Source organism: Coregonus lavaretus (assembly GCF_964263955.1).
Source record: "Coregonus lavaretus genome assembly, chromosome: 23".
Classification (NCBI taxonomy): domain Eukaryota; kingdom Metazoa; phylum Chordata; class Actinopteri; order Salmoniformes; family Salmonidae; genus Coregonus; species Coregonus lavaretus.
In genome coordinates, this window is record NC_140010.1 from 8,404,890 (window position 1) to 8,429,340 (window position 24,451).

A 24,451-nucleotide genomic window follows, 5' to 3' on the forward strand; every position below is an offset into this window, starting at 1 on the left:
ATGTAAAATGTGGGTATCATTCACATCACCCCCAAAAAGAAAACAATCAATCCAATCATGCATTGACCTTCTCCTTACCTCACCCCGCTCATCAACTCATCCTTGACCGCTGGCCACCTTCCGGAGACACTTGAAACCCTACCTCTTTAAGGAATACCTGGAATTGTATAAAGTAATCCTTCTTCCCCTACCCCCCGTAAAAATAAAAAAAAACAGGTGGTTGTCCCACTGGCTATCATAAGTTTGTAAGTCGCTCTGGTTAAGAGCGTCTGCTAAATGATGTAAATGTAAAAGTAATTGTAAACCTGAAGACACAACCAGCAGACTGAGGGCCACTTCACTTTCCTTCATATTTATTTAAGAGGCACAGCATTCCCCATTTACATCGTGGCAAAAATATACAATACACAGGAGATTATACATGACAATATAAAGATAATATAAAGATAATCCACATAAAGCTAATCCAGAATTTAACTCTGCCTTCGTTCAAACCTCGATCCGCGGAGAGCGTCACAGTTATAAAAAAAAACAGAACCTCAAAATGAGGCATCATCGCTGAAGCAAGACGCATAACCTATAGCCACATGCAGGCAACGAGCAAATTACAATGGGCACTTTACAATATGATTCTGTATATTAAAATCAAGCTATTATTATTAAGTAAAATAATACTTATTTTCGTAATATCAAAATAACATGGTACTCCTGTGGGATTTGGTAGAAATACTCATCTTCGAATGTAGAGTGAAAAACATAAATAGAATGTCACCAACGGCATTAGAATAGTTGGAGACCACGACACACACGTCCGCAAAAACGGACATACTTGATCTGAGCCCTTTGTTATATTACTCAGACACCGGTAAACAAGGTACTTAGCACAACCTGAGCCCCTTTCCCCCCTGCCTGCCTAGTTCCTTTTATTTAGGCTAATGGGCCGTGATAACCCACACCTGAACCTAAACACTGACAGAGGCACTAAAACCCAAACCATGTTAACCCAACAAATATAGCCCAATAGACAAGAGACATGTAAACATTAAGTTAGGAGGAACATGCTTAGTTAATGCACATAGGATATGAGGGGTTTTTGGTAGCAAGCTGCATGTTCTAGGGAAGGAGTGGAGAGAGGGGTTAAGCTGTCCTGTGCCTATTTCTACCTACCACCATGGGGGTGACACGTGTAAATACAAAACGACCCTTCTTTCAAATCTCCTTTTGGCAGCATGTGTAAATGCATGCACTTTCTAAAGGAAGCTCTAGAAAACCTGAATACATTCTCCAAGACATGGCCAGCAGTGTCAAAAAGCACAGAGAGACAGACAGACCATTCTGACACACACACTCTGGTTATGCGCAGGTTGACTCATTACACGCAGCCCCCGCGGTTATATCATCCAGGCGGACGGGTTTAGGGTCATTAAATATTGTGTGGATGAAGGGCAGGTGGGTGGCGGGCAGGTTGAATAAAGACAAAATAATACCTTTAAAAAATCCATAAATGTATAATTCTTGTTTAATTTATATCTTTAGGCTACATTGAAGTTTTTCTTTCATTATTTTAGGCTATCTGGCATTAGTGCAAAAACCTAAACTTTAGGGCCTAACTGTACGCGCCAAATAGCCTACACACCAATCACTTTTAGGAACAGGCATAACAACGGCAATCCATGGAGGCAAAAATAACAATGTCGGAGTTTCAATAAGGGAAACGCTGCGAAAGGAGAGTTGAAAATAAAGAGAAGGGAGGGCCAGAAAATAAATGTTTGGGACAGATTTGGTGAAGTGGTAAACGAGGATGATAGCAGTGCCGGCTATGTTATGTGTGATGATTGTGAGGCACTAAACAAATTCGACAGTCACAAGACGGGAACTTCAAATAGGCCTATGGCATGTGAAGGGATCTGTTGCCTACTGTTTAGATGGGTTAAATGGAAACTGAAATCTGGACACTGACTGTATGTAGGTCTATAACCTCTCACAAATACTTAATATTAACTCCTGCCGAATGAAGCATTTCCTGCAATAAAATGATACAGTAAATGTAGGAACAATTTGGACTTGGGAACAGGAGTGGAGAAATATGATTTCTTTTTTTCAGCATCTTGAGAGAATGCGAATGCTTGTATTTCAAACCACATAAAATACTCATCCAAGCCGAACTGAAATCTTGTCAGAAACATGTTGGGTCGTTTTCACAGCTTTCTATTTCCTTGCAAACAGTCAAACTGATGTCATTTGGAAATCTTGCACAGAAAATCTTTCCCCCCAAAATGTGTCTTTGCTCTGTGAAAGAAGATGACAGAAAACTTTACCGATGTTAACTAGACTGAAGCATTCGTTCTATAAATTTATGACATTCTAGTGAGCAAGGGTTTATTTAGTCTTCTATGGCAACATATAATGACAGAAGAGAAGCTGTATGTATCCAATTATTGACAAGTCGACTAACAAATAGCCTACCAAAATGTCAGGAATTATAAGCAGAAACATATCTAAATAAGGCAAAAAAAATCCTGCACCCTCTGTCAAAAAAACCTTTCTGCCGTCTTTGACTGTAGCCTATAGCGCATTTTCTATATTTGCGGGTTAGGGTCGGGGCGGGTCTCAGACTTTCAATTGATCACATATAGTCAAGCGGTTGCAGATGGGTTATTAGCAATTTCGGGTGGGTGCAGGTGAACAAACAGCTGACCCACGCACCACTAACACACGCACAGTATGCAGACCGACTGTAGCAAGTTAATCATAGGTCACTCTACACTGTTACTCTGGTTTCAGCCCTCAGGCACACAGGGTTACATCAGAAGGAGCAGATTGCTCCAAATCAGAGTTAGAACACAACACAATCAGAACAAAGCACTTGGTAATGGAAAGTTCCCAATTTTTGATCATCTGACCATATAAGAGTTAGCATAAATAAGACACAGACAGAGGGAGAGGAAGGCAAAGGGGTATAGCAGACAAAAGGAAGATCTCAATTGCATACTCCTCGCACCCGCCTCTCCTTCTCAAAACCCATTGGATGAGAAGGTCAGAGGGGACAGACCGCTGGCGTTCTCATCCAATGGGTTTGAGAAGGAGACGAGGAGAAAGCAATTTAGATTTTCAGAGTCTATGAAAGGCAGCCTAGCAGCTGTAACAGTACTAAACGGAGATAGTGTTTAGAGCCATCGTATAACTGACCTGTAGAGCTGTGTATGCCAACAGACAATGACCATTCCTTACAGTTATTCACTAGCCTAGGTGCCCAACTGTTTCCAACAACACCATATCTTTGCCTTGCCAAGGAAATGGTCACTTTGGCTTAAGTACAAACAGGCAAGCTATTCACGTAAGTTTAGACCCAGAGAAAAGCTGAACAATCACATTTAACAGGTATGGGATGGATTAGAAAAATAACCATTCAAATCTGCACTGATGTAAAGGAGTAGATCTGCTCTAGGTAGGACTAGCCCGTAGGCACAGTTCTAGGTTCAGCTTACCATTCCCACATTCTAACCTTAACGTTTAGGGGAAACCTACTAAACTGATCTTAGATCAGTCTCTTTGGGCAACTTCGTCCTACTCCTGAAGGTATAACAGGCTTAGACCACCAGAGGGCAGCATTGGACAGCTTAAGCCAAGATCCATCTAACTCTCCAAGTCAGGGAGGAAAATAATTGGTGTGTGGATTTTTTTTTATATAAGAAAAAGTGTGCATTAAAATTAACCCGATTTTGGTGCAATGATTCCCAATTGTGGAAGAACAAAACATATTTAACCATTTAGCCTAGAATTAAGGGCAATAAAGTAAATTGGTGATTAAAGGCAACAATTTCAAGGCAATTTTGTTGCAGGTTTTTTTCTAGGTCTGCTCACAGCACACCTCTGGTAGTGTTCATGGGTACAGGTCACACATAATGACACAAACATCTCCTCTAGTAACCCCGTCTCCATATGTCCCGTTAAGGGAGGTGTAGTGTAGAAAGTGCACAGAGAATTAAAACGAAGATACACCTTCCTTGTGATAACCTTTCTCTCCATCAACATCTTCCTCTTCCTCCCACTTTTTCTACCATCCATCTTTAGGTGAATCTCAATAATCTAAAGTGACCTCCTCTCGCCTCGTTTTTTCGTACTGATATTTCCTTGTAGGAACTGCTTTCTTCCGTCCTGCATTTTTGAACAGGAGGAGGAGGCCACTTTAGACTATTGAGATGCCCCTCTCATCTACCGCTCTCCTCCCTTCTTCCTCCTTCCCTCCTCATCCCTCCCTTCCTCTCTTTCTCTCAGTGTTACAGGGGCACCACCACTTCCACATAGTTGTTGGGGAAGAATCCTGATTGGCCGCGGATCGTGCCCTCCAACCAGTTCTCGTCGATGCGGTTGGTCAGCATGATGACGTCGCCTTCGCAGAAGCCCAGCTCGCCCTCGTTCTCCGGCTCAAAGTCATACAGGGCCTTAGCGCACGGCTCAGAGGCTGGGGAGAAGGAAGGGGGAGGAATGTGTTGAAGAGGGAGAGAGAGAAAGGAAACTTTAATTTGACGTTCTGAAACGGGGTCAGCAGCTTTGCTTTTCAAACCAGAACCACTTCTAGAGTTTAGATGAGGGAGAGGCAGGAGAGGAACCAGAACACTTCAGAAACGTCTAAACCGCTGGGCTCACAGGGTTGAAGGGAGACGTTACCTGTTACCAGATCCAGTGCGCGGGGTTAATTTAGTCCCTCCAGGATTCCGCGATTCTGTGATCGCAAATTATTTTGCAAAATCAACAATTCCCTGCATATTATGCGAGGGCTTGCAAATTTGACCAATCACTGCACTAGTTCTACATTAAACAGTCAAATCATAGCAATATTATCACATAAAACTGACCCATCACCGCAGTACAAAAAGAGGGCTCGCAAATTCAACCAATTACCGCATATTTACTGCATAATATGGCTCAATCAAGCCACACGTCAACAAACGTTTTCCCTCGTCAGCGCATAAAAAAAAAAAAAAAAAAAAAATTCATTGCATATTGCCATGCAAAATGTCAGAATTGCCTCCCGAGTGGCGCAGCGGTCTAAGGCACTGCATCGCAGTGCTAGAGGCGTCACTACAGACCCGGGTTCGATCCCAGGCTGTGTCGCAGCCGGCTGCGACCGGGAGACCCATGAGGCGGTGCACAATTGGCCCAGCGTCGTCCGGGTAAGGGGAGGGTTTTGCCGGCCGGGATGTCCTTGTCCCATCGCGCTCTAGGGACTCCTTGTGGCGGGCCGGGCGCAGGTACGCCGACTTCGGTCGCCAGTTGTACAGTGTTTCCTCCAACACATTGGTGCGGCTGGCTTCCGGGTTAAGCGGGTAGTGTGTCAACAAGCAGTGCGGCTTGGCAGGGTCGTGTTTCGGAGGACGCATGGCTCTCGACCTCGCCTCTCCCGAGTCCGTACGGGAGTTGTAGCAATGGGACAAGACTAACTACTAACTGAGGAGAAAAAGGGGTAAAAAAAGACTAAATACAAAATAAAAAGGCTGAATTGCTGCAACAATGAAGTGAACTGAAGTGAGTCGGCTGTGGTAAGGGTTAAAGCATCCCACACACACCATTCCATGTTAGTAAAACACTCTCCTGGACTGAAGTGAGATTAAGTACCATGTTTTAATTGCCACTCTTTCACCCTCAATCACAGAATCACACACACTCACAGTGTCGACTGTTCTTCATGGACGGTGTTCTGTGGAAGGACGAGACATCTACAAGGGGGGATTTATACATAGAGAAAGATCAGTTCTGGGCTGGTGAGACAAGACTACAATAGAGAGATACATACAGAGAGACATACAGAGACACAGAGAGAGAGACATACAGAGACACAGAGAGAGACACACAGACACACACAGAGACAGAGAGACACACAGAGAGAGAGAGACACAGAGAGAGAGAGAGACACACAGAGAGAGACACACACATAGACACAGAGAGTGACAGAGACACACACACACAGCTAAGGGCCAGTCTTACCTGAGGAGTATGAAGGGGGGAAGTATTCTCCATTTGAGTGCTCCTGCTCTTCGTAATCAAAGGAGGCTTTGGGTTTAGGAGTGTACTCACGCCTGGGGCGAGACTGGGCCTCGTTCACCCTGATACACACACAGCAGTGGGGATGAATCAGTCACACATGTAAATACACACGGACACACACACACACACAATGACAACCAACACAGACAGCTTCAACTGAATTGTAGAAGTCTACACACACACACACACACAGCTGACCCACCTGTCTCTGAGTTTGTCAGTCAGCTCCTCCAGAATCTGCACAGCCTGTTTGTGATACTGCAGTTGGGAATCTACCAGAGAAGCCATCTGACTCACCTGCTCTACCTAGAGACAAGCACAGAGACCAGTCAGATTGATCAATACAGGGGACCGGACTAGAAATGCCATTACCAGGGGGACTGGACTAGAAATGCCATTACTATGGTAAATTTACACTTCTGTTCTCCCCACACCCTCACCACCCTGAGGTCAATTTTCGGACTCTCGAAACTGCTTTGTTTCTGACTAACACGCCACTAACACGTGTTGTACTCAGTCCCCTCACCTGATGAAATAAAAAGGTCATTACCAGAGACAGGCCATCTCAAACGAGTTTGACACGTTCTTAGGTTGCAGTGTCATAGTGGAAAACTAGAATTGTCACCTAATACACATTACTGTGACATTACATAACTGTTCCACTCGCTAGCTATGGAGTCGTGGCAAGCTTACTGCATTCTGGTCCTGAAATACTCATCAATGCTAATGCCAACGTTGATGCCAATGCTACCGCCAGTGCTAATGCTAATGCCAATGCTCGTGTTAATGCCAACGATAACAGATGTTGAAGCCCCTACTGGGCATTATGGTTTGGGAGTATGAAGCCTCATATGGCATGACAGTCATACTAGCTCTGAACTTCTACCCAGCCAACCAATAGAAAATAGCCTCTATTTCTTCCTAACTAAAGAGATTTTCCTTGCTACTGCTGTTTCTAGTTGCTTTTGACCAGTTTAGGCACATATGTTGCCGTTAAAGTAAGCACTTTGCGACCAATTCATTTGTAAGAAGCACTACACAAATAAAATGAGATTGATTGATTGTGGCTGTCCGTCTCTGGCATGACTCCCTGGACCCCTCAACTCTAACCCTTGACCCCTGAGGTATGGCTCACGTCAGTTTCCAGCAGGTTGTGCATGGAGCTCTCGGCCATCTCTTTGGACTCGTGGAACTTCTCCAGGGCTGACCTCAGCTCCTCGTCTGGGATCCTCCCCTGGCGTTTCTTCTTATAGTCGTAGTCCAGACGCCTGCCCTCCAGCTTCTTCAGATGGTGCTGAGGAGGGAGGAGAGAGCCCTCCATTAGTTTATTGTGCAGGGTTAGAACAAAAATGTGTAACGTTGGGGGAGAGTTGAGAATCCCTCATTCATCTCATTCTAGGTCTCTACCTGGATGTCTTTGATGTCCTTGTCGACGACGGCCTGCAATGGATCGATAAAGTTCTGTTTGACATCGATGTCCAGGGAGTCTTTGACCTCAGCCAGCCTCTTCATGGACTCGCCCACGTCCACCAGGGCGCCACCTACAGGACAAACAGTTACATGAGAGTGGGTATCCCCTCACCGGCCACAACAAAGGACAAGGTTCTTCTGTTGAGTACGTGGTCCCTACTTCACACACAAACGCACCTGGAATTCAGTATTTTGAGAGCCAAAGGCTAGGACACAAACTTTTATGGTAGTTTATGAAATCAATCTCTTTCTTACCAAAGTTGGTGTCCTCTCCCATCTCTCGTCCGAACTTGGCCATGCTCTCTCCCAGCAGCCCCTCAGCCTGGGGATAGCCAGGGCTCTTCACCTGGCCCCGCATCTTAGACACCGTGTTCAGCATGGTCAGCTTGGCTCTGGAAGCTGGGTTGGGCTGCAGGTACTCAGACGTTTTAGAGATGACATCCACAACCGCTTTACTGGTCACATCTGCCCTCTGTGGGGAGGGGAAGAGGGAGAGACAGTGAATGTACATCAATAGGAATCCAATCATAGGTTAATAGGAATGTATTTTTGTGTGTTTGGGAGAGAGCACTTACCTTCTCCAGATCTTTGAAGTCTTCATCCAGCTTGGTTCCTTCTGCACCTCCCACCTTCTCACTGACCATCTACAAAAGGACCAGGCAGAAGGAGAGGGAGGAGAATAATACGTTCAATACAAGTCTTTTACATCCATTCTGCACGGGACATGACTTTTCCATCACAACAAAGCCGTCCTAATTCAGACAGAACAGTAGCATATAGAAGTGAAATGTTGCATGGACCTCATGATGGAGAACGTGTACTCTCCTCTAGTCTGTGCTGGTTCATTAAAGGACATGACTAGGCTACTCCTGGCAGTAAAAGTCTTGAGGTCATTCAGTCTCACTTCCTCTGTAGCAGCTTACTCTGGTTAGCCCTGTATCAGCAGAGAAGACCTAACCACAGACCGTTTCCTTCTCTATACACTACATAAATAAGCACACGTTTTACACATTAAAACAGTTACAAAACGCAGTCGCAGACAGACAGGAACACTTTTTCACAGATAGAGACACGCACGCGCACACAAACAAGCACCAGAAGCATTGGGTTGATTGGCAGGTCATCAAAATCAAACAGACTCATTGTAGAGCCTATTCGTTCACCATGTGACTTAGTGCAGCTGTCTCCAAGGCTAATACAGTGCATTCGGAAAGTATTCAGACCCCTTGACTTTTTCCACATTTTGTTACGTTACAGCCTTATTCTAAAATTGATTAAAAAAAACAAATCCAGGGATGGTGCCAGGTTTCCTCAAAACGTGACGCTTGGCATTCAGGCCAATGAGTTCAATCTTGGTTTCATCAGACCAGAGAATGTTGTTGCTCATGGTCAGAGTCTTTAAGTGCCTTTTGGCAAACACCAAGCGGGCTGTCATGTGCCTTTTACTACAGAGTGGCTTCCGTCTGGCCACTCTACCATAAAGGCCTGATTGGTGGAGTGCTGAAGAGATGGTTGTCCTTCTCCCATCTCCACAAAGGAACTCTGGAGCTCTGTCAGAGTGACCATCGGGTTCTTGGTCACCTCCCTGACTAAGGCCCTTCTCCCCCGATTGCTCAGTTTGGCCAGGTGGCCAGCTCTAGGAAGAGTCTTGGTGGTTCCAAACTTCTTCCATTTAAGAATGATGGAGGCCACTGTGTTCTTGGGGACCTTCAATGCTGCTGAACTTTTTTGGTACCCTTCCACAGATCTGTGCCTAGACACAATCCTGTCTCGGAGCTCTACGGACAATTCCTTCGACCTCCTTCAATGAAATTCTAGAAACATCTCAAGGATGATCAATGGAAACAGGATGCACCTCATCTCAATTTCGAGTCTAATAGCAAAGGGTCTGAATACTTACGTAAATAATGTATTTCAGTTTTGTAATTTTAAAACATTTGCAAAAAAAATTACAAACCTGTTTTCACTTTGTCATTATGGGGTATTGTGTGTAGATTGATGACGATTTTTTTATTTAATCAGTTTTAGAATACGGCTGTAACGTAACAAAATGTGGATAAAGTCAAGGGGTCTGAATACTTTCCAAATGCACTGTATGTCACTACATGAACACAGCAGATGGGTTAGTCAATCCATCTTCATAGCAGTGTTCTTTAAGTCATGGAGACCCACAGTGTGTGCAGGCTTTTGTGCCATACCAGCAGTTTTACACACGATTCAACTACACATCAAGCCCGTTGCCAACCATACCAGTTCGATTTAAACTCATCAGTGCGCAATAGGCTATATTGTGTGTAATACCCGCCACCTCAGTCCTACTGGGGCAATAATCTTTTTGTTGTGAAACTACAAGTTACCATTAGGGCTGGGAATTGCCAGGGACCTCACGATACGATATTATCTCGATACTTATGTGCCGATATAATATGTTTTTTTGCGATTCTCACAATTAAATATGTATTGCAATTCAAAACTGCAATTTGATTGCGATTTGATTAGGGCTGACCCCAATTAGTCGACAGGTCAATAGGCTGTTGGTCGGCCGAGATTTCTTTAGTCGAGCAGTAGCACATACACACACACACACACACACACACACACACACACACACACACACACACACACACATACACACATACACACATACACACACAGCTCTGGAAAAAATTAAGAGACCACTGCAAAAATATAAGTTTCTCTGGTTTTACTATTTATAGGTATGTGTTTGGGTGAAATTAACATTTTTGTTTTATTCTATAAACTACTGACAACATTTCTCCCAAATTCCAAATAAAAATATTGTCATTTAGAGCATTTATTTGCAGAAAATGACAACTGGCCAAATAACAAAAAATATGCAGTGTTGTCAGACCTCGAATAATGCAAAGAAAATAAGTAACACTAATGTTTTAACTTAAGAAGAGTTCAGAAATCAATATTTGGTGGAATAACCCTGATTTTCAATCACAGCTATCATGCGTCTTGGCATGCTCTCCACCAGTCTTTCACATTGATGTTGGGTGACTTTATGCCACTCCTGGCGCAAAAATTATTGCAGCTCGACTTTGTTTGATGGCTTGTGACCATCGACCATCCATCTTCCTCTTGATCACATTCCAGAAGTTTTCAATGGGGTTCAGGTCTGGAGATTGGGCTGGCCATGACAGGGTCTTGATCTGGTGGTCCTCCATCCACACCTTGATTGACCTGGCTGTGTGGCATGGCGCATTGTCCTGCTGGAAAAACCAATCCTCAGCGTTGGGGAACAATGTCAGAGCAAAAGGAAGCAAGTTTTCTTCCAGGACAACCTTGTACGTGGCTTAATTCATGCGTCCTTCACAAAGAAAAATCTGCCCGATTCCACCCTTGCTGAAGCACCCCCAGATCATCACCGATCCTCCACCAAATGTCACAGTGGGTGCGAGACACTGTGGCTTGTAGGCCTCTCCAGGTCTCTGTCTAACCATTAGACGACCAGGTGTTGGGCAAAGCTGAAAATTGGACTCATCAGAGAAGATGACCTTACTCCAGTCCTCTACGGTCCAATCCTTATGGTCTTTTGCAAACCTCAGCCTGGCTTTTATTTGCTTCTCATTGATGAAGGGCTTTTTTCTAGCTTTGCACGGCTTCAGCCCTGCCCCTAGGAGCCTGTTTCGAACCGTCCTCGCCGTGCACTTCACCCCAGCTGCTATTTGCCATTCTTTTTGTAGGTCACTTGATGTCATCCTACGGTTGTTGAGTGACATTTGAATGAGTTGGCGGTCATCCCGGTCAGTAGAGAGTCGTTTTTGCCCTCTGCCGGTCTGTATCTTTGTTGTCCCCAATGTCTGCTGCTTGACCTTGTTCTTATGAACCGCCGTCTTTGAAATTTTAAGGATGGAAGCAACCTGACGCTCCCTGTATCGCTCTGCCAGTAAAGCCAGAATTGAACCCTTCTTTTCCTCACTCAAAACTTTCCTCTTCTGGCATGGTCAATAGTTATTTTCTGATTAATATTACTTTTGAAGTACTATTAGCACTGTTTTTGCCATCCAGCTGGTCCTATTGCTTTTCCTTGTTAAATAAGATTTGCAGTGGTCTCTTAATTTTTTCCAGAGCTGTATATATATTTATTTGCGCCCATCTCAGTGAACTAATCCATTGCGGAGGCCTAGACTAAAAGCCAATTTATGCTTGATCCGAAAATGTTGCCAGTGGGTCCATATGGAGGGATTGACGCAATTGCGGCGCCTCCGGAGGCATGCAGAGGCCAAATCGAGCTCCGTACCGCATCGCCACGTGCCTTCCAAATGTTGTAACAATGTGGAGGGCTCTGTATAGCTCCGCATTGACATGATTGGTTGACGGTAGGTGGGGGCGGTACATCCTGTATAAACACGAACTAATTTCCTTGAAAACTTCCTTCACAACAGCTCAGCACTGCTCCCACGTGAAGCGCAAGAAGTATGAATGCCCTGACTTCTGCAGAGGCCGTATCACCATAAATGCTGCATGGCCAACGCAGACGTCGGATTGACCATACAGCGCCCAGAATGCACTTCTCTCCCGCCAATTTGTGCACATTCATTGTTTCATAACTTCATTGTGTGAATTGTTTGCGTTTGATTGTTAGTGTCTATCAATTCCCCATTACATACAGTATATCACCAGTAGTACATTTACCGTTAATTCCTATAATTTCGAATCTACAATGTTTGTTTGGTTACGGTAATTTCTGTTAATTCCTTCAATATTTTATTCTTCCTTTTACCGTTCTCATTGTCGGAGTGGACTTCTGAGTGGCTTAACGCACCACCACTAATGACCTGTGGAGCTTCTCAAAGTAATGTTTTCTTCATCTCAAACAGCAAGGAAACAAAGTCTGTTTTTAGATAATTGAGAATGACAATAGTTCCTCAATATATTTGAAAAATCTTTCCAGCTCTCTCCCTTTCGATAACCACTCCGTGTGAAAGGGAAAAATGTCATTCTCTGATCCAGTGGAAACATCATAAAAAAGGTCTACCTGATTACTTCTTATCAGTGCTTGACTTGGCCTGAAATAGGTTCCGCTACTCATTTTGGGTGCTGGTACTGTTTATATTTAGATGCAGGAGCTCCACAATACTTTTGAGCTAATATTCTATAAGAGGTACAGGAGCTCAAGCAGCAGAAAATGTGAGGTGTCGGTACTCAGCTCCGGTGAGCTCCTGCCCAAGTCAAGCACTGCTTCTTATCCCTTGCGCAAATAGCCTACAGCTGTGTCTGTCCCGAGCTCGGGAAACTCTGAGGGCCCAGAATATTTTATACAATGTTGCAAGTTCGCTAATGCAAGCTTCAGGCCGGACCCAAGTTAATAGTTGATGCGATGTTTCAAGTTCATTGCAGACAGGCCAAGCGTAGCCAATATGATTTATAGGATATTTATTTCAAAATCAGGATATTTTCTACCTGCAGGCTGCAATGTTTTTATTTGTTGGCTTTATGTAGGCTATTTTTACATAGTTGGCAACGGAAGTTACATTTTAGGTTTGTATCATTTTTATTTAGATTTGGATAGAACTTTGATTAACGACATGACAATGATTTTGAGTTATGAAGACGTTATTATAAATGAAACTGTTCCACGAAAATGTGCATATGAAAACCATAACTGGCACGTAGATCGGTAGAAATGGTAAGATAAACTGGCGTTCCACATGAGAAAGGTTGCCGACTCCTTGTGTAGCCTATTACCGGCAACTTCAGGAGAGTAATGGCAGAATCTGTGAAAGCCAGCAGGAGAGGGAGGAGAATGGTTGGGTAAGGTTAAGGTTTTTTTATTCTGGTTATCTAGATCTCTGGCTCCTTCTTGAGTCATTTGTGTCTTATTTCATCAAACAGTAAGCTTAAAGCATTAGACAAGCTCAATGCATATAGTTGATTTTATTAAAACACATAGGGTGTGACTATATGGAAAAATACATGTTTAAAAAATTGACCAATCATTGGTCGAAAGAACAGACGACTTTCGGTTTACCAAGATTTTTTTTAGTCAGGGAAAGCCCAAGATTTGATGTTCCAACATATTGCTCACTATATGTCAGCTGCAGAGACAAGAGAGAGCATGAGAAAATGAGTTTTGATCAGTCATGGAAATAAATGTGCTGAAAACATGTTGGCTCACTATTTAAAAAAGAAGAACGAGAACAAGCTATAGGATGAGAAATACCTGAGTTTTGGTGCAGGTACAGCTGACTAGTGCTAGCTAACGCTACCTAGCAAAAAAAGAAAACTATACTTGGAGTCAACGCATCGATATAATATCGTCTAAAATAATATTGCGATATGTAAATGTAGCGATTCCCCCTCCCCAATCACTAGTTACCATAGTCAGTCACACGTCATTAGATAACATAGCATGCCCAGTGCTCATACTACAGCTACTGACAGCTGTAGTTCTCATTATGCTACATGACGTAACATAACATGACTAGAGGTGGGCCTGCCTGGGAGTGGGAATATATTTGTGGCGTGTTTGTTCATGTTGTCAACACGTCTCTCTGGTGTGCGTGTTCATAGGACTAAGACCAGCGGCTTCTCAGTTTTTCCTCTCTGTGCATTAATGTAGCAGTATTCCATCGGCGGTTCAAGATGTAGCAATGAAAAGGCACTGATTTTAAAGCCTGAGTAGCAAGATGATCAACAAATGTTGCCAAGAGCCAACAAAATATTTCCCCATACGATATTATAAATAGTATGAAATAGATTGGGTTCAGTGACAAGATTAAGCAATGATGTATTGGTACTGGTTGTCGTAGGTGTTGAAATGTGATATTATGGGTCGTTCCACAAAATGAGTGCCTTTTGCGTCCCTTTGATATTTGAAGTAGAAATTGTGCACCAATATTGAAAATATGCTCATTTTCCCACCAGTTTCCATCAAATTGACTTGTTGCGGATAAAACGCTGCGCATGACGACATAGTGCACATAAATATCATTTTTGCGGTTCAATTCCCATGTACCGAATAAAAAATACAAGTTAAATGGGTTTTCATCACGTTTTGTCACATACACATTTTGCATTGTAGGTATAGCGAATGTGCCCACTCAGGTCTTTGCACGTGCGCTCTAACCAATGGCAGATACACTGCAGGTAGGCTGGCTACCTAGACTGCATGATGAGATTATTATGGACAAAAGAGCGAGATTATATTCATTTGTCAAACGGCAGCCAAGCATCGATCATCATGTCACCAGAAGAAGACCCTCAATATTTAATGGAAAACAGCATCAAGCTAATCACTGTGCACTTTCACCACGCTGTGAAGTTCATAACATTTCATCTGTAGCTTAATAAAACCGCATGGGAGGACCACACAACATATGCTTATTATATCAATATTTACTAATAAAAGGCGTTGTCACCGTCATTTCTAGCATAATTCATTTTACAAACAAAAAGATCCCACCTTGTCTAGCGTATTTAGTTTTGTCAACATTTGGAAAGTTTACCAACAAATTTGCTGTTTCCATCAGGCCTTATCTGACATGTATTTTACTCACATAAAAAAGTTGGAAGGAAACCTGGTTCCTGTAAAGCCCTAGTTATTTTGTTGCTTTGACAAAGTCATTTCTGAAGATTTTTATTTTGTTTCATGTGATTAGTGATTCATTTTACGTCTGTCCCTCATTTTAAAGCCAACCCTGTTACGTGAACTGAACTTTCATTTCAATATGTTGAAACTATTCCTTATTATAATTTACTTTTTTTGAGAAACATTTGAAAAAAACGATGAATAGCCAAATCATAGAGTAAAACCAGGTCAGATGGTTCTACTCTTTCTGGTGGAAAACTGAGCGGGTAAAACATAACACGTTGACTTTAATGAGTCGGACGAGAGGGACTTGCTCCAGACACCCGACAGGGCCCTCATCCCCGTCATTCGCAGGAGAAAGAGATGGAGATATCGCAGAAGGAGATTGGGGTGCCTGATAAGGAGCCGGCGACGAGTGGCTAATCTGCCTTTGCCATCGGTACTATTGGCCAACGTACAATCGCTGGATAATAAAGTGGACGTATATCCTACCAACCGGACATTAAAAACTGTAATATCTTATGTTTCACCGAATCGTGGCTGAACGACGACATGAATAACATACAGCTGGCGGGTTATACACTGTATCGGCAGGATAGAACAGCAGCCTCTGGTAAGACAAGGGGTGGCGGTCTATGTATATTTGTAAACAACAGCTGGTGCACAATATCTAAGGAAGTCTCAAGGTTTTGCTCGCCTGAGGTAGAGTATCTCATGATAAGCTGTAGACTACACTATCTACCAAGAGAGTTTTCATCTATATTTATCGTAGCTGTCTATTTACCACCACAAACCGATGCTGGCACTAAGACTGCACTCAATGAGCTGTATTCGGCCATAAGAAAACAGGAAAACGCTCATCCAGAGGTGGCGCTCCTAGTGGCCGGGGACTTTAATGCAGGGAAACTTAAATCCGTTTTACCTAATTCCTACCAGCATGTTAAACGTGCAACCAGATGGAAAAAAAACTCTAGACCATCTTTCCGCCACACACAGACGCGTACAAAGCTCTCCCTCGCCCTCCATTTGGCAAATCTGACCATAATTATATCCTCCTGATTCCTGCTAAAGCAGGAAGCACCAGTGACTAGGTCTATAAAGAAGTGGTCAGATGAAGCAGATGCTAAGCTACAGGACTGTTTTGCTAGCACAGACTGGCATATGTTCCGGGATTCTTCCGATGGCATTGAGGAGTACACCACATCAGTCACTGGCTTCATCAATAAGTGCATCAATGATGTCGTCCCCACAATGACTGTACGTATATACCCCAACCAGAAGCCATGGATTACAGGCAACATCCGCACTGAGCTAAAGGGTAGAGCTGCCGCTTTCAAGGAGCGGGACTCTAACCCGGAAGCTTATAAGAAATCCTGCTATGCCCTCTGACGAACCATCAAACAGGCAAAGCGTCAATACAGGACTAAGATCGAATCGTACTACACCGGCTCCGACGCTCGTCGGATGTGGCAGGGCTTGCAAACTATTACAGACTACAACGGGAAGCACAGCCGCGAGCTGCCCAGTGACACGAGCCTACCAGACGAGCTAAATTACTTCTATGCTCGCTTTGAGGCAAGTAACACTGAAACATGCACGAGAGCATCAGCTGTTCCGGACGACTGTGTGATCATGCTCTCCGTAGCCAATGTGAGTAAGACCTTTAAACAGGTCAACATTCACAAGGCCGCACGGCCAGATGGATTACCAGGACGTGTACGCCGAGCATGCGCTGACCAACTGGCAAGTGTCTTCACTGACATTTTCAACCTCTCCCTGTCTGTCTGTAATACCAACATGTTTCAAGCAGACCACCATAGTCCCTGTGACCAAAAACACTAAGGTAATCTGCCTAAATGACTACCGACCCGTAGCACTCACGTCTGTAGCCATGAAGTGCTTTGAAAGGCTGGTCATGGCTCACATCAACACCATTATCCAAGAAACCCTAGACCCACTCCAATTTGCATACCGCCCCAACAGAACCACAGATGATGCAATCTCTATTGCACTCCACATTGCCCTTTCACACCTGGACAAAAGGAACACCTATGTGAGAATGATATTCATTGACTATAGCTCAGCGTTCAACACCATAGTGCCCTCAAAGCTCATCATCAAGCTAAGGACCCAAGGACTAAACACCTCCCTCTGCAACTGGATCCTGGACTTCCTGACGGGCCGCCCCTAGGTGGTAAGGGTAGATAACAACACATCCGCCACGCTGATCCTCAACACGGGGGCCCCTCAGGGGTGCGTGCTCAGCTCCCTCCTGTACTCCCTGTTCACTCATGACTGCATGGCCAGGCACGACTCCAACACCCTCATTAAGTTTGCCGATGACACAACAGTGGTAGGCCTGATCACCGACAACGACGAGGCAGCCTATAGGGAGGAGGTCAGAGACCTGGCCGTGTGGTGCCAGGACAACCTCCTCTCCCTCAACGTGATCAAGACAAAGGAGATGATTGTGGACTACAGGAAAAAGAAGAAGACTGAGCACGCCCCCATTCTCATCAACAGGGCTGTAGTGGAGCAGGTTGAGAGCTTCAAGTTCCTTGGTGTCCATATCACCAACAAACTAACATGGTCCAAGCACTCCAAGACAGTCGTGAAGAGGGCACGACAAAACCTATTCCCCCTCAGGAGACTGAAAAGATTTGGCATGGGTCCTCAGATCCTCAAAAGGTTCTACAGCTGCACCAACGAGAGCATCCTGACTGGTTGCATCACTGCCTGGTATGGCAACTGCTTGGCCTCCGACCGCAAGGCACTACAGAGGGTAGTGCGTACGGCCCAGTACATCACTGGGGCCAAGCTTCCTGCCATCCAGGACCTCTATACCAGGCGGTGTCAGAGGAAGGCCCTAAAAATTGTCAAAGACTCCAGCAACCCTAGTCATAGACTGTTCTCTCTGCTACTGCATGGCAAGCAGTACTGGAGCGCCAAGTCTAGGTCCAAGAGGCTTCTAAACAGCTTCTACCCCCAAGCCATAAGACTCCTGAACATCTAATCAAATGGCTACCCAGACTATTTGCATTGCCCCCACACCACCCCACCCCACCTCCTCAATTACCTTGACTGACCGGTGCCCCCGCATATTGACTCTGTGCCGATACCCCCTGTATATAGCCTCGCTATTGTTATTTTACTGCTGCTCTTTAATTATTTGTTACTTTGATTTCTTATTTTTTAGGGTATTCTTTCTTAAAACTGCATTGTTGGTTAAGGGCTTGTAAGTAAGCGTTTCACAGTAAGGTTGTATTCTGCGCATGTGACAACAAAAATTTGATTTGAACCTGTTACCCATAGATCGACAGGCTAGACATTTAACAATTTCAATTTTTTGGTGAAGCTTGCATTCAATTGCCACTCCCTGTTGCACACAACACGCTTCCATTCCCCCTGTCACAAGGGGATTCATGGCTGATTTTAGAAGAAATCTTCAACCCTGTTACTTTATTTGGCACCTAGTCATTGTTTTATTTAACCTCTTGAGAAGGAAAATGTGTTCATGAAGTTGAAGCTCTTAATGACCGTTTTTTTTTTTTCTTTACACGTGCCAACGAAGATGGCGGCCTCGCGACTAGCTCTCAGGAAACTTTGCGGTATTTTGTTTTTTTTATGTATTCTTTTTTACCTTATTAGCTCAGAAAGTGTTTTGTATCATTACATACAGCTGGGAAAAACTATTGGATATCAGAGCGGTGGTAACTCACCAGCATTACGACCAGGAATACGACTTTACCGAAGCAGATCCTTTGTTTGCTCTTCCCAGGGCAATTGAACTGATTCCAGCGGCTGACCCAAAACATCGCCGGTGGAGGAGAGGCACTCGGAGCGGCCTGCTGGTTCGACTTAGGAGGCGCGCACACCACCCACTGCTTCCAAAGTACAAGCATTTCGCTACACCCGCAATAGTATCTGCTAAACACGTGTATGTGACAAATAAAATTTGATTTGATTTGAAAAGGCACCAAATTAGTGGAATAACCCATTATCAATCAATCAATTTTATTTTATATAGCCCTTCTTACATCAGCTAATATCTCGAAGTGCTGTACAGAAACCCAGCCTAAAACCCCAAACAGCTAGTAATGCAGGTGTAGAAGCACGGTGGCTAGGAAAAACTCCCTAGAAAGGCAAAACCTAGGAAGAAACCTAGAGAGGAACCAGGCTATGAGGGGTGGCCAGTCCTCTTCTGGCTGTGCCGGGTGGAGATTATAACAGAACCATGCCAAGATGTTCAAAAATGTTCATAAGTGACAAGCATGGTCAAATAATAATCAGGAATAAATCTCAGTTGGCTTTTCATAGCCGATCATTAGAGTTTAAAACAGCAGGTCTGGGACAGGTAGGGGTTCCATAACCGCAGGCAGAACAGTTTAAACTGGAATAGCAGCAAGGCCAGGCGGACTGGGGACAGCAAGGAGTCACCACGGCCGGTAGTCCCGACGTATGGTCCTAGGGCTCAGGTCTCTCAGTTGGCTTTTCATAGCCGATCATTTAGAGTTGAAAACAGCAGGTCTGGGACAGGTAGGGGTTTCGTAGCCGCAGGCAGAACAGTTGAAACTGGAATAGCAGCAAGGCCATTAGATAATCAATTAAAATTATTATTGTTTTTAGACGCTCTTAGCCATTTACATTTACATTTTAGTCATTTAGCAGACGCTCTTATCCAGAGCGACTTACAGTTAGTGAGTGCATACATAATTTTTTTCATACTGGCCCCCCGTGGGAATCGAACCCACAACCCTGGCGTTGCAAACGCCATGCTCTACCAACTGAGCTACATCCCTGCTGGCCATTCCCTCCCCTACCCTGGACGACGCTGGGCCAATTGTGCGCCGCCCCATGGGTATCCCGGTCGCGGCCGGCTACGACAGAGCCTTGTTTCGAACCAGGATCTCTAGTGGCACAGCTAGTATCCAGAGCGACTTACAGGAGCAATTAGGGTTAAGTGCCTTGCTCAAGGGCACATCGACAGATTTTTCATCTAGTAGGCTCAGGGATTAGAACCAGCGACCTTTCGGTTACTGGCACAACGCTCTTAACCACTAAGCTACCTGCCGCCCCCCCCAAAAAATAAAAATAATAAAAAAAATAATAATAATAATAATAATAATAATAATAATAATAATACTACTACTCTCATGTGAGGAAGTGAGTGTGTGTTTACCGGCAGGCTGTTGACCGAGTCTGTTCTCCTGGCTTAATAACAACCCAGGAATCCGGTTTGGGCACTACTGCAGCATTGCCAGGATTCCGAAGCACACCAGAGCCAGGAGAACAACTCACCCCACAATCACTCACAGCTGTGTGAACAACACACCAACAGACTGACCTCCTATTTCCAAAACAGGCCCCTATAACATAGCAGATGGCCTCATAATAAGGGTCTGAGTCTGCACACTCAGACACCCACGCCCTCATTTCTCCCAGGGATATTTAATGACAGGGGTTTGAGGGTGACTAGGCCTTGCCTAGTACAGTGGGGAGAACAAGTATTTGATACACTGCCGATTTTGCAGGTTTTCCCAAAAATCCAGAAAATCACATTGTATGATTTTTAAGTAATTAATTTGCATTTTATTGCATGACATAAGTATTTGATCACCTACCAACCAGTTACAATTCCGGCTCTCACAGACCTGTTAGTTTTTCTTTAAGAAGCCCTCCTGTTCTCCACTCATTACCTGTATTAACTGCACCTGTTTGAACTCGTTACCTGTATAAAAGACACCTGTCCACACACTCAATCAAACAGACTCCAACCTCTCCACAATGGCCAAGACCAGAGAGCTGTGTAAGGACATCAGGGATAAAATTGTAGACCTGCACAAGGCTGGGATGGGCTACAGGACAATAGGCAAGCAGCTTGGTGAGAAGGCAACAACTGTTGGCGCAATTATTAGAAAATTGAAGAAGTTCAAGATGACGGTCAATCACCCTCGGTCTGGGGCTCCATGCAAGATCTCACCACGTGGGGCATCAATGATCATGAGAAAGGTGAGGGATCAGCCCAGAACTACACGGCAGGACCTGGTCAATGACCTGAAGAGAGCTGGGACCACAGTCTCAAAGAAAACCATTAGTAACACACTACGCCGTCATGGATTAAAATCCTGCAGCACACGCAAGGTCCCCCTGCTCAAGCCAGCGCATGTCCAGGCCCGTCTGAAGTTTGCCAATGACCATCTGGATGATCCAGAGGAGGAATGGGAGAAGGTCATGTGGTCTGATGAGACAAAAATAGAGCTTTTTGGTCTAAACTCCACTCGCCGTGTTTGGAGGAAGAAGAAGGATGAGTACAACCCCAAGAACACCATCCCAACCGTGAAGCATGGAGGTGGAAACATCATTCTTTGGGGATGCTTTTCTGCAAAGGGGACAGGACGACTGCACCGTATTGAGGGGAGGATGGATGGGGCCATGTATCGCGAGATCTTGGCCAACAACCTCCTTCCCTCAGTAAGAGCATTGAAGATGGGTCGTGGCTGGGTCTTCCAACATGACAACAACCCGAAACACACAGCTAGGGCAACTAAGGAGTGGCTCCGTAAGAAGCATCTCAAGGTCCTGGAGTGGCCTAGCCAGTCTCCAGACCTGAACCCAATAGAAAATCTTTGGAGGGAGCTGAAAGTCCGTATTGCCCAGCGACAGCCCCGAAACCTGAAGGATCTGGAGAAGGTCTGTATGGAGGAGTGGGCCAAAATCCTTGCTGCAGTGTGTGCAAACCTGGTCAAGACCTACAGGAAACGTATGATCTCTGTAATTGCAAACAAAGGTTTCTGTACCAAATATTAAGTTCTGCTTTTCTGATGTATCAAATACGTATGTCATGCAATAAAATGCAAATTAATTACTTAAAAATCATACAATGTGATTTTCTGGATTTTTGTTTTAGATTCCATCTCTCACAGTTGAAGTATACCTATGATAAAAATTACAGACCTCTACATGCTTTGTAAGTAGGAAAACCTGCAAAATCAGCAGTGTATCAAATACTTGCTCTCCCCACTGTAGGTGCCTTCGTACCCATTTGCCCAAAAATCTGTCAGACTATTCTATAGTAGTGAGGTGAGTGGGACAGTCAGGCCATTCCAGTTCACACACACAACACACTGTGTTACGTGACTAATTATGGAGGCCTCGAGAGTATTTGCTAAAGACCAAATAAAAACCGTTGAAATGGGCCTCTCTCAAAGCTGTCGGATGACTTCCTTAGGGCTACTTACAACCTGTTCTGTAACTACTTCACTTGTGGCCAAATGCAGATTGTATTAATATCTGCAAAGGCTACAATGTATCTTAGATCCATTCAATGCAATAACAACCCTGTATCTCAAATCCATCCAATGCAATAACAACCCTGTATCTCAGATCCATCCAATGCAATAACAACCCTGTATCTTAGATCCGTCCAATGCAATAACGACCCTGTATCTCAGATCCGTCAAATACAATAACAACCCTGCCCATCCAATGCAATAACAACCCTGCCCATCCAATGCAATAACAACCCTGCCCATCCGATGCAATAACAACCCTGAATCTCAGATCCATCCATTGCAAAAACGACCCTGTATCTCAGATCCATCCAATAATGACCCTGTATCTCAGATCCATCCAATAACGACCCTGTATCTTAGATCCATCGAATAACGACCCTGTATCTCAGGTCCATCCAATAACGACCCTGTATCTCAGATCCATCCAATGCAATAACAACCCTGTATCTCAGATCCATCCACTGCAATTACAACCATGTATCTCAGATCCATCCAATGCAATAACTACCCTATTATGTGTTACACCACTAGTACTTCCTAGCCTCCGGTTTTCAGGGGAAATTTTTTAAAAAGCATATGACGCGACAGCTTTTTCCCCCCAAGACCAGTATGTAGGGGATCTAGTTTCAGGCATTCATTTTACGCCCGCTATGTTAGGTTAAGTACTTCCTTAACAGGCGATACATTCCACATAAGGGTAATAAGCATGTTTGTATCTAGGTGCTAATCAGTGTGTGAGTGAGGTATACACCTGCCATGGCTGCTAGGCCTATCCATGGAACCATCAATCATGGCCTCATCTGCAAATTGGCACAATCACTCCAAACACATAAGATCACTTCTCATGAAGATGGACAGGTGAAGGGAATGGGAGATGGGGCAAGGAAGAGATTTTAGAAGAGACCAGTGTGGTGGCTCAAGGTGGAATGGAATGTCCATCTCCCTCCCAGAAACACCAAACCTTCACTGCGTCCCTCCTAACAAACAACAAATGGACACGAGGGTAACTTCAGAGGCGCATTCTGTGTTGTCATTCATATGACAATGAAGGCGGTACAGATAAGTATCTGAAGTTTGACACACATATACACACATATATATATATATATAGTTATCGTCATAAAATGTCCATGAAATGAGATCCTGACACAATAACTGCTTAGTTGAGCTCAAATGAAAAGGTTATATCACACACAGCTAGTTTATTTCCCCTCTATTCTACTCCGCTTTACCCATTCCTCCAAGGGAGACATTTTTCTGCTGAACTCTCAGAAAGAGGGAGGAAAGTATTTAAAGTGAGTCATGTCAACATTCTGATACGAAACTCACTTAACGTTAGTTTGCATAGCGTAGTTAATTAGCTAACATAAACAATGACACACCGAAACAATGGCGCTGTTTTCAAACACTGTTTTTATAGTAAATTGAAATAATGTAGCCGAAGTAAATTGAAACGTGTCAATCTCATAACGACGCGACACATATGTGCTGAACTGACAGCTACCACTAGCATAGCCAACTCACTGGCTCTATGAATATTTAACTTTGCGAGGCCTTTTCAGTCCACTGAAGTTAGCCATTAGACAAAATTAAAAAGTTGAAGAATTTAGCTAATAAATGAAAACATTTGGGTCACATATTTCCTTGTCAAAAGTCACATTTAGCTAGTTAGCTATATTGCATAAGTAAAGCTAACGTCGCTAGCTATTCAGCTAACTTAGCTAGCTAACATACAACATAACATTAGCCGAACTAAAAACTTGTTCACTGACCTGGCTTGCTTTGTAAAATTGTTTCTTGAAGCCTGCGACTGACATTTTTTCAAGCAGGATATAAGCTTCTTTCTTTACGTGCAAGTTGCTTTTAAATAATTGCTGAAACTTTGATTATAGGAATAGCTCTCTGAAGTTTCTCTGCTGCGTCGTTTTCTCTGCAGCGGACTAAACTTCCTTCACCATGGAGTGGATTTCAGTACTCTACAGCAGATCATACACTACCTAAAGCTAGTTTGCCTTTGCGAGTAGAACTTGCCTGGCAACCAGTCTACTTCCTGCAAGGCATAGTAGCCGCTAGATGCTATACT

General features: G+C 44.1%; 1 protein-coding gene across 2 annotated transcripts; it reads right to left on the reverse strand.

Annotated features, from left to right (window-relative positions):
• Positions 1-336: 336 nt before the first annotated feature.
• LOC311099159 (endophilin-A2-like) lies at positions 337-24,329 on the reverse strand. Of its 2 annotated transcripts, XM_084139835.1 has the most exons (9): positions 24,141-24,329; positions 8,094-8,162; positions 7,774-7,990; positions 7,456-7,589; positions 7,184-7,342; positions 6,251-6,354; positions 5,989-6,107; positions 5,673-5,720; positions 337-4,465 (listed from the first exon to the last, which is right to left on the reverse strand). In XM_084139835.1, the coding sequence occupies exons 1-9, from the start codon at positions 24,183-24,185 to the stop codon at positions 4,281-4,283; spliced, it is 1,080 nt and encodes a 359-aa protein (XP_083995961.1). In that variant the 5' UTR covers positions 24,186-24,329; the 3' UTR covers positions 337-4,280. The 2 variants fall into 2 exon arrangements, with proteins under 2 accessions (XP_083995961.1, XP_083995962.1); XM_084139836.1 differs by lacking the exon at positions 5,673-5,720.
• Positions 24,330-24,451: the final 122 nt, after the last annotated feature.

Coding starts and splice junctions, on each gene's coding strand:
- LOC311099159 (XM_084139835.1), bottom strand. CDS start 24,185: ATGTCAGTCGCAGGCTTCAAGAAACAATTTTACAAAGCAAGCCAG. Junction 7,343..7,455: donor AGGACATCAAAGACATCCAG/GTAGAGACCTAG, acceptor CTCCCTCCTCAG/CACCATCTGAAGAAGCTGGA. Junction 6,108..6,250: donor ACTGACAAACTCAGAGACAG/GTGGGTCAGCTG, acceptor TGTGTGTATCAG/GGTGAACGAGGCCCAGTCTC.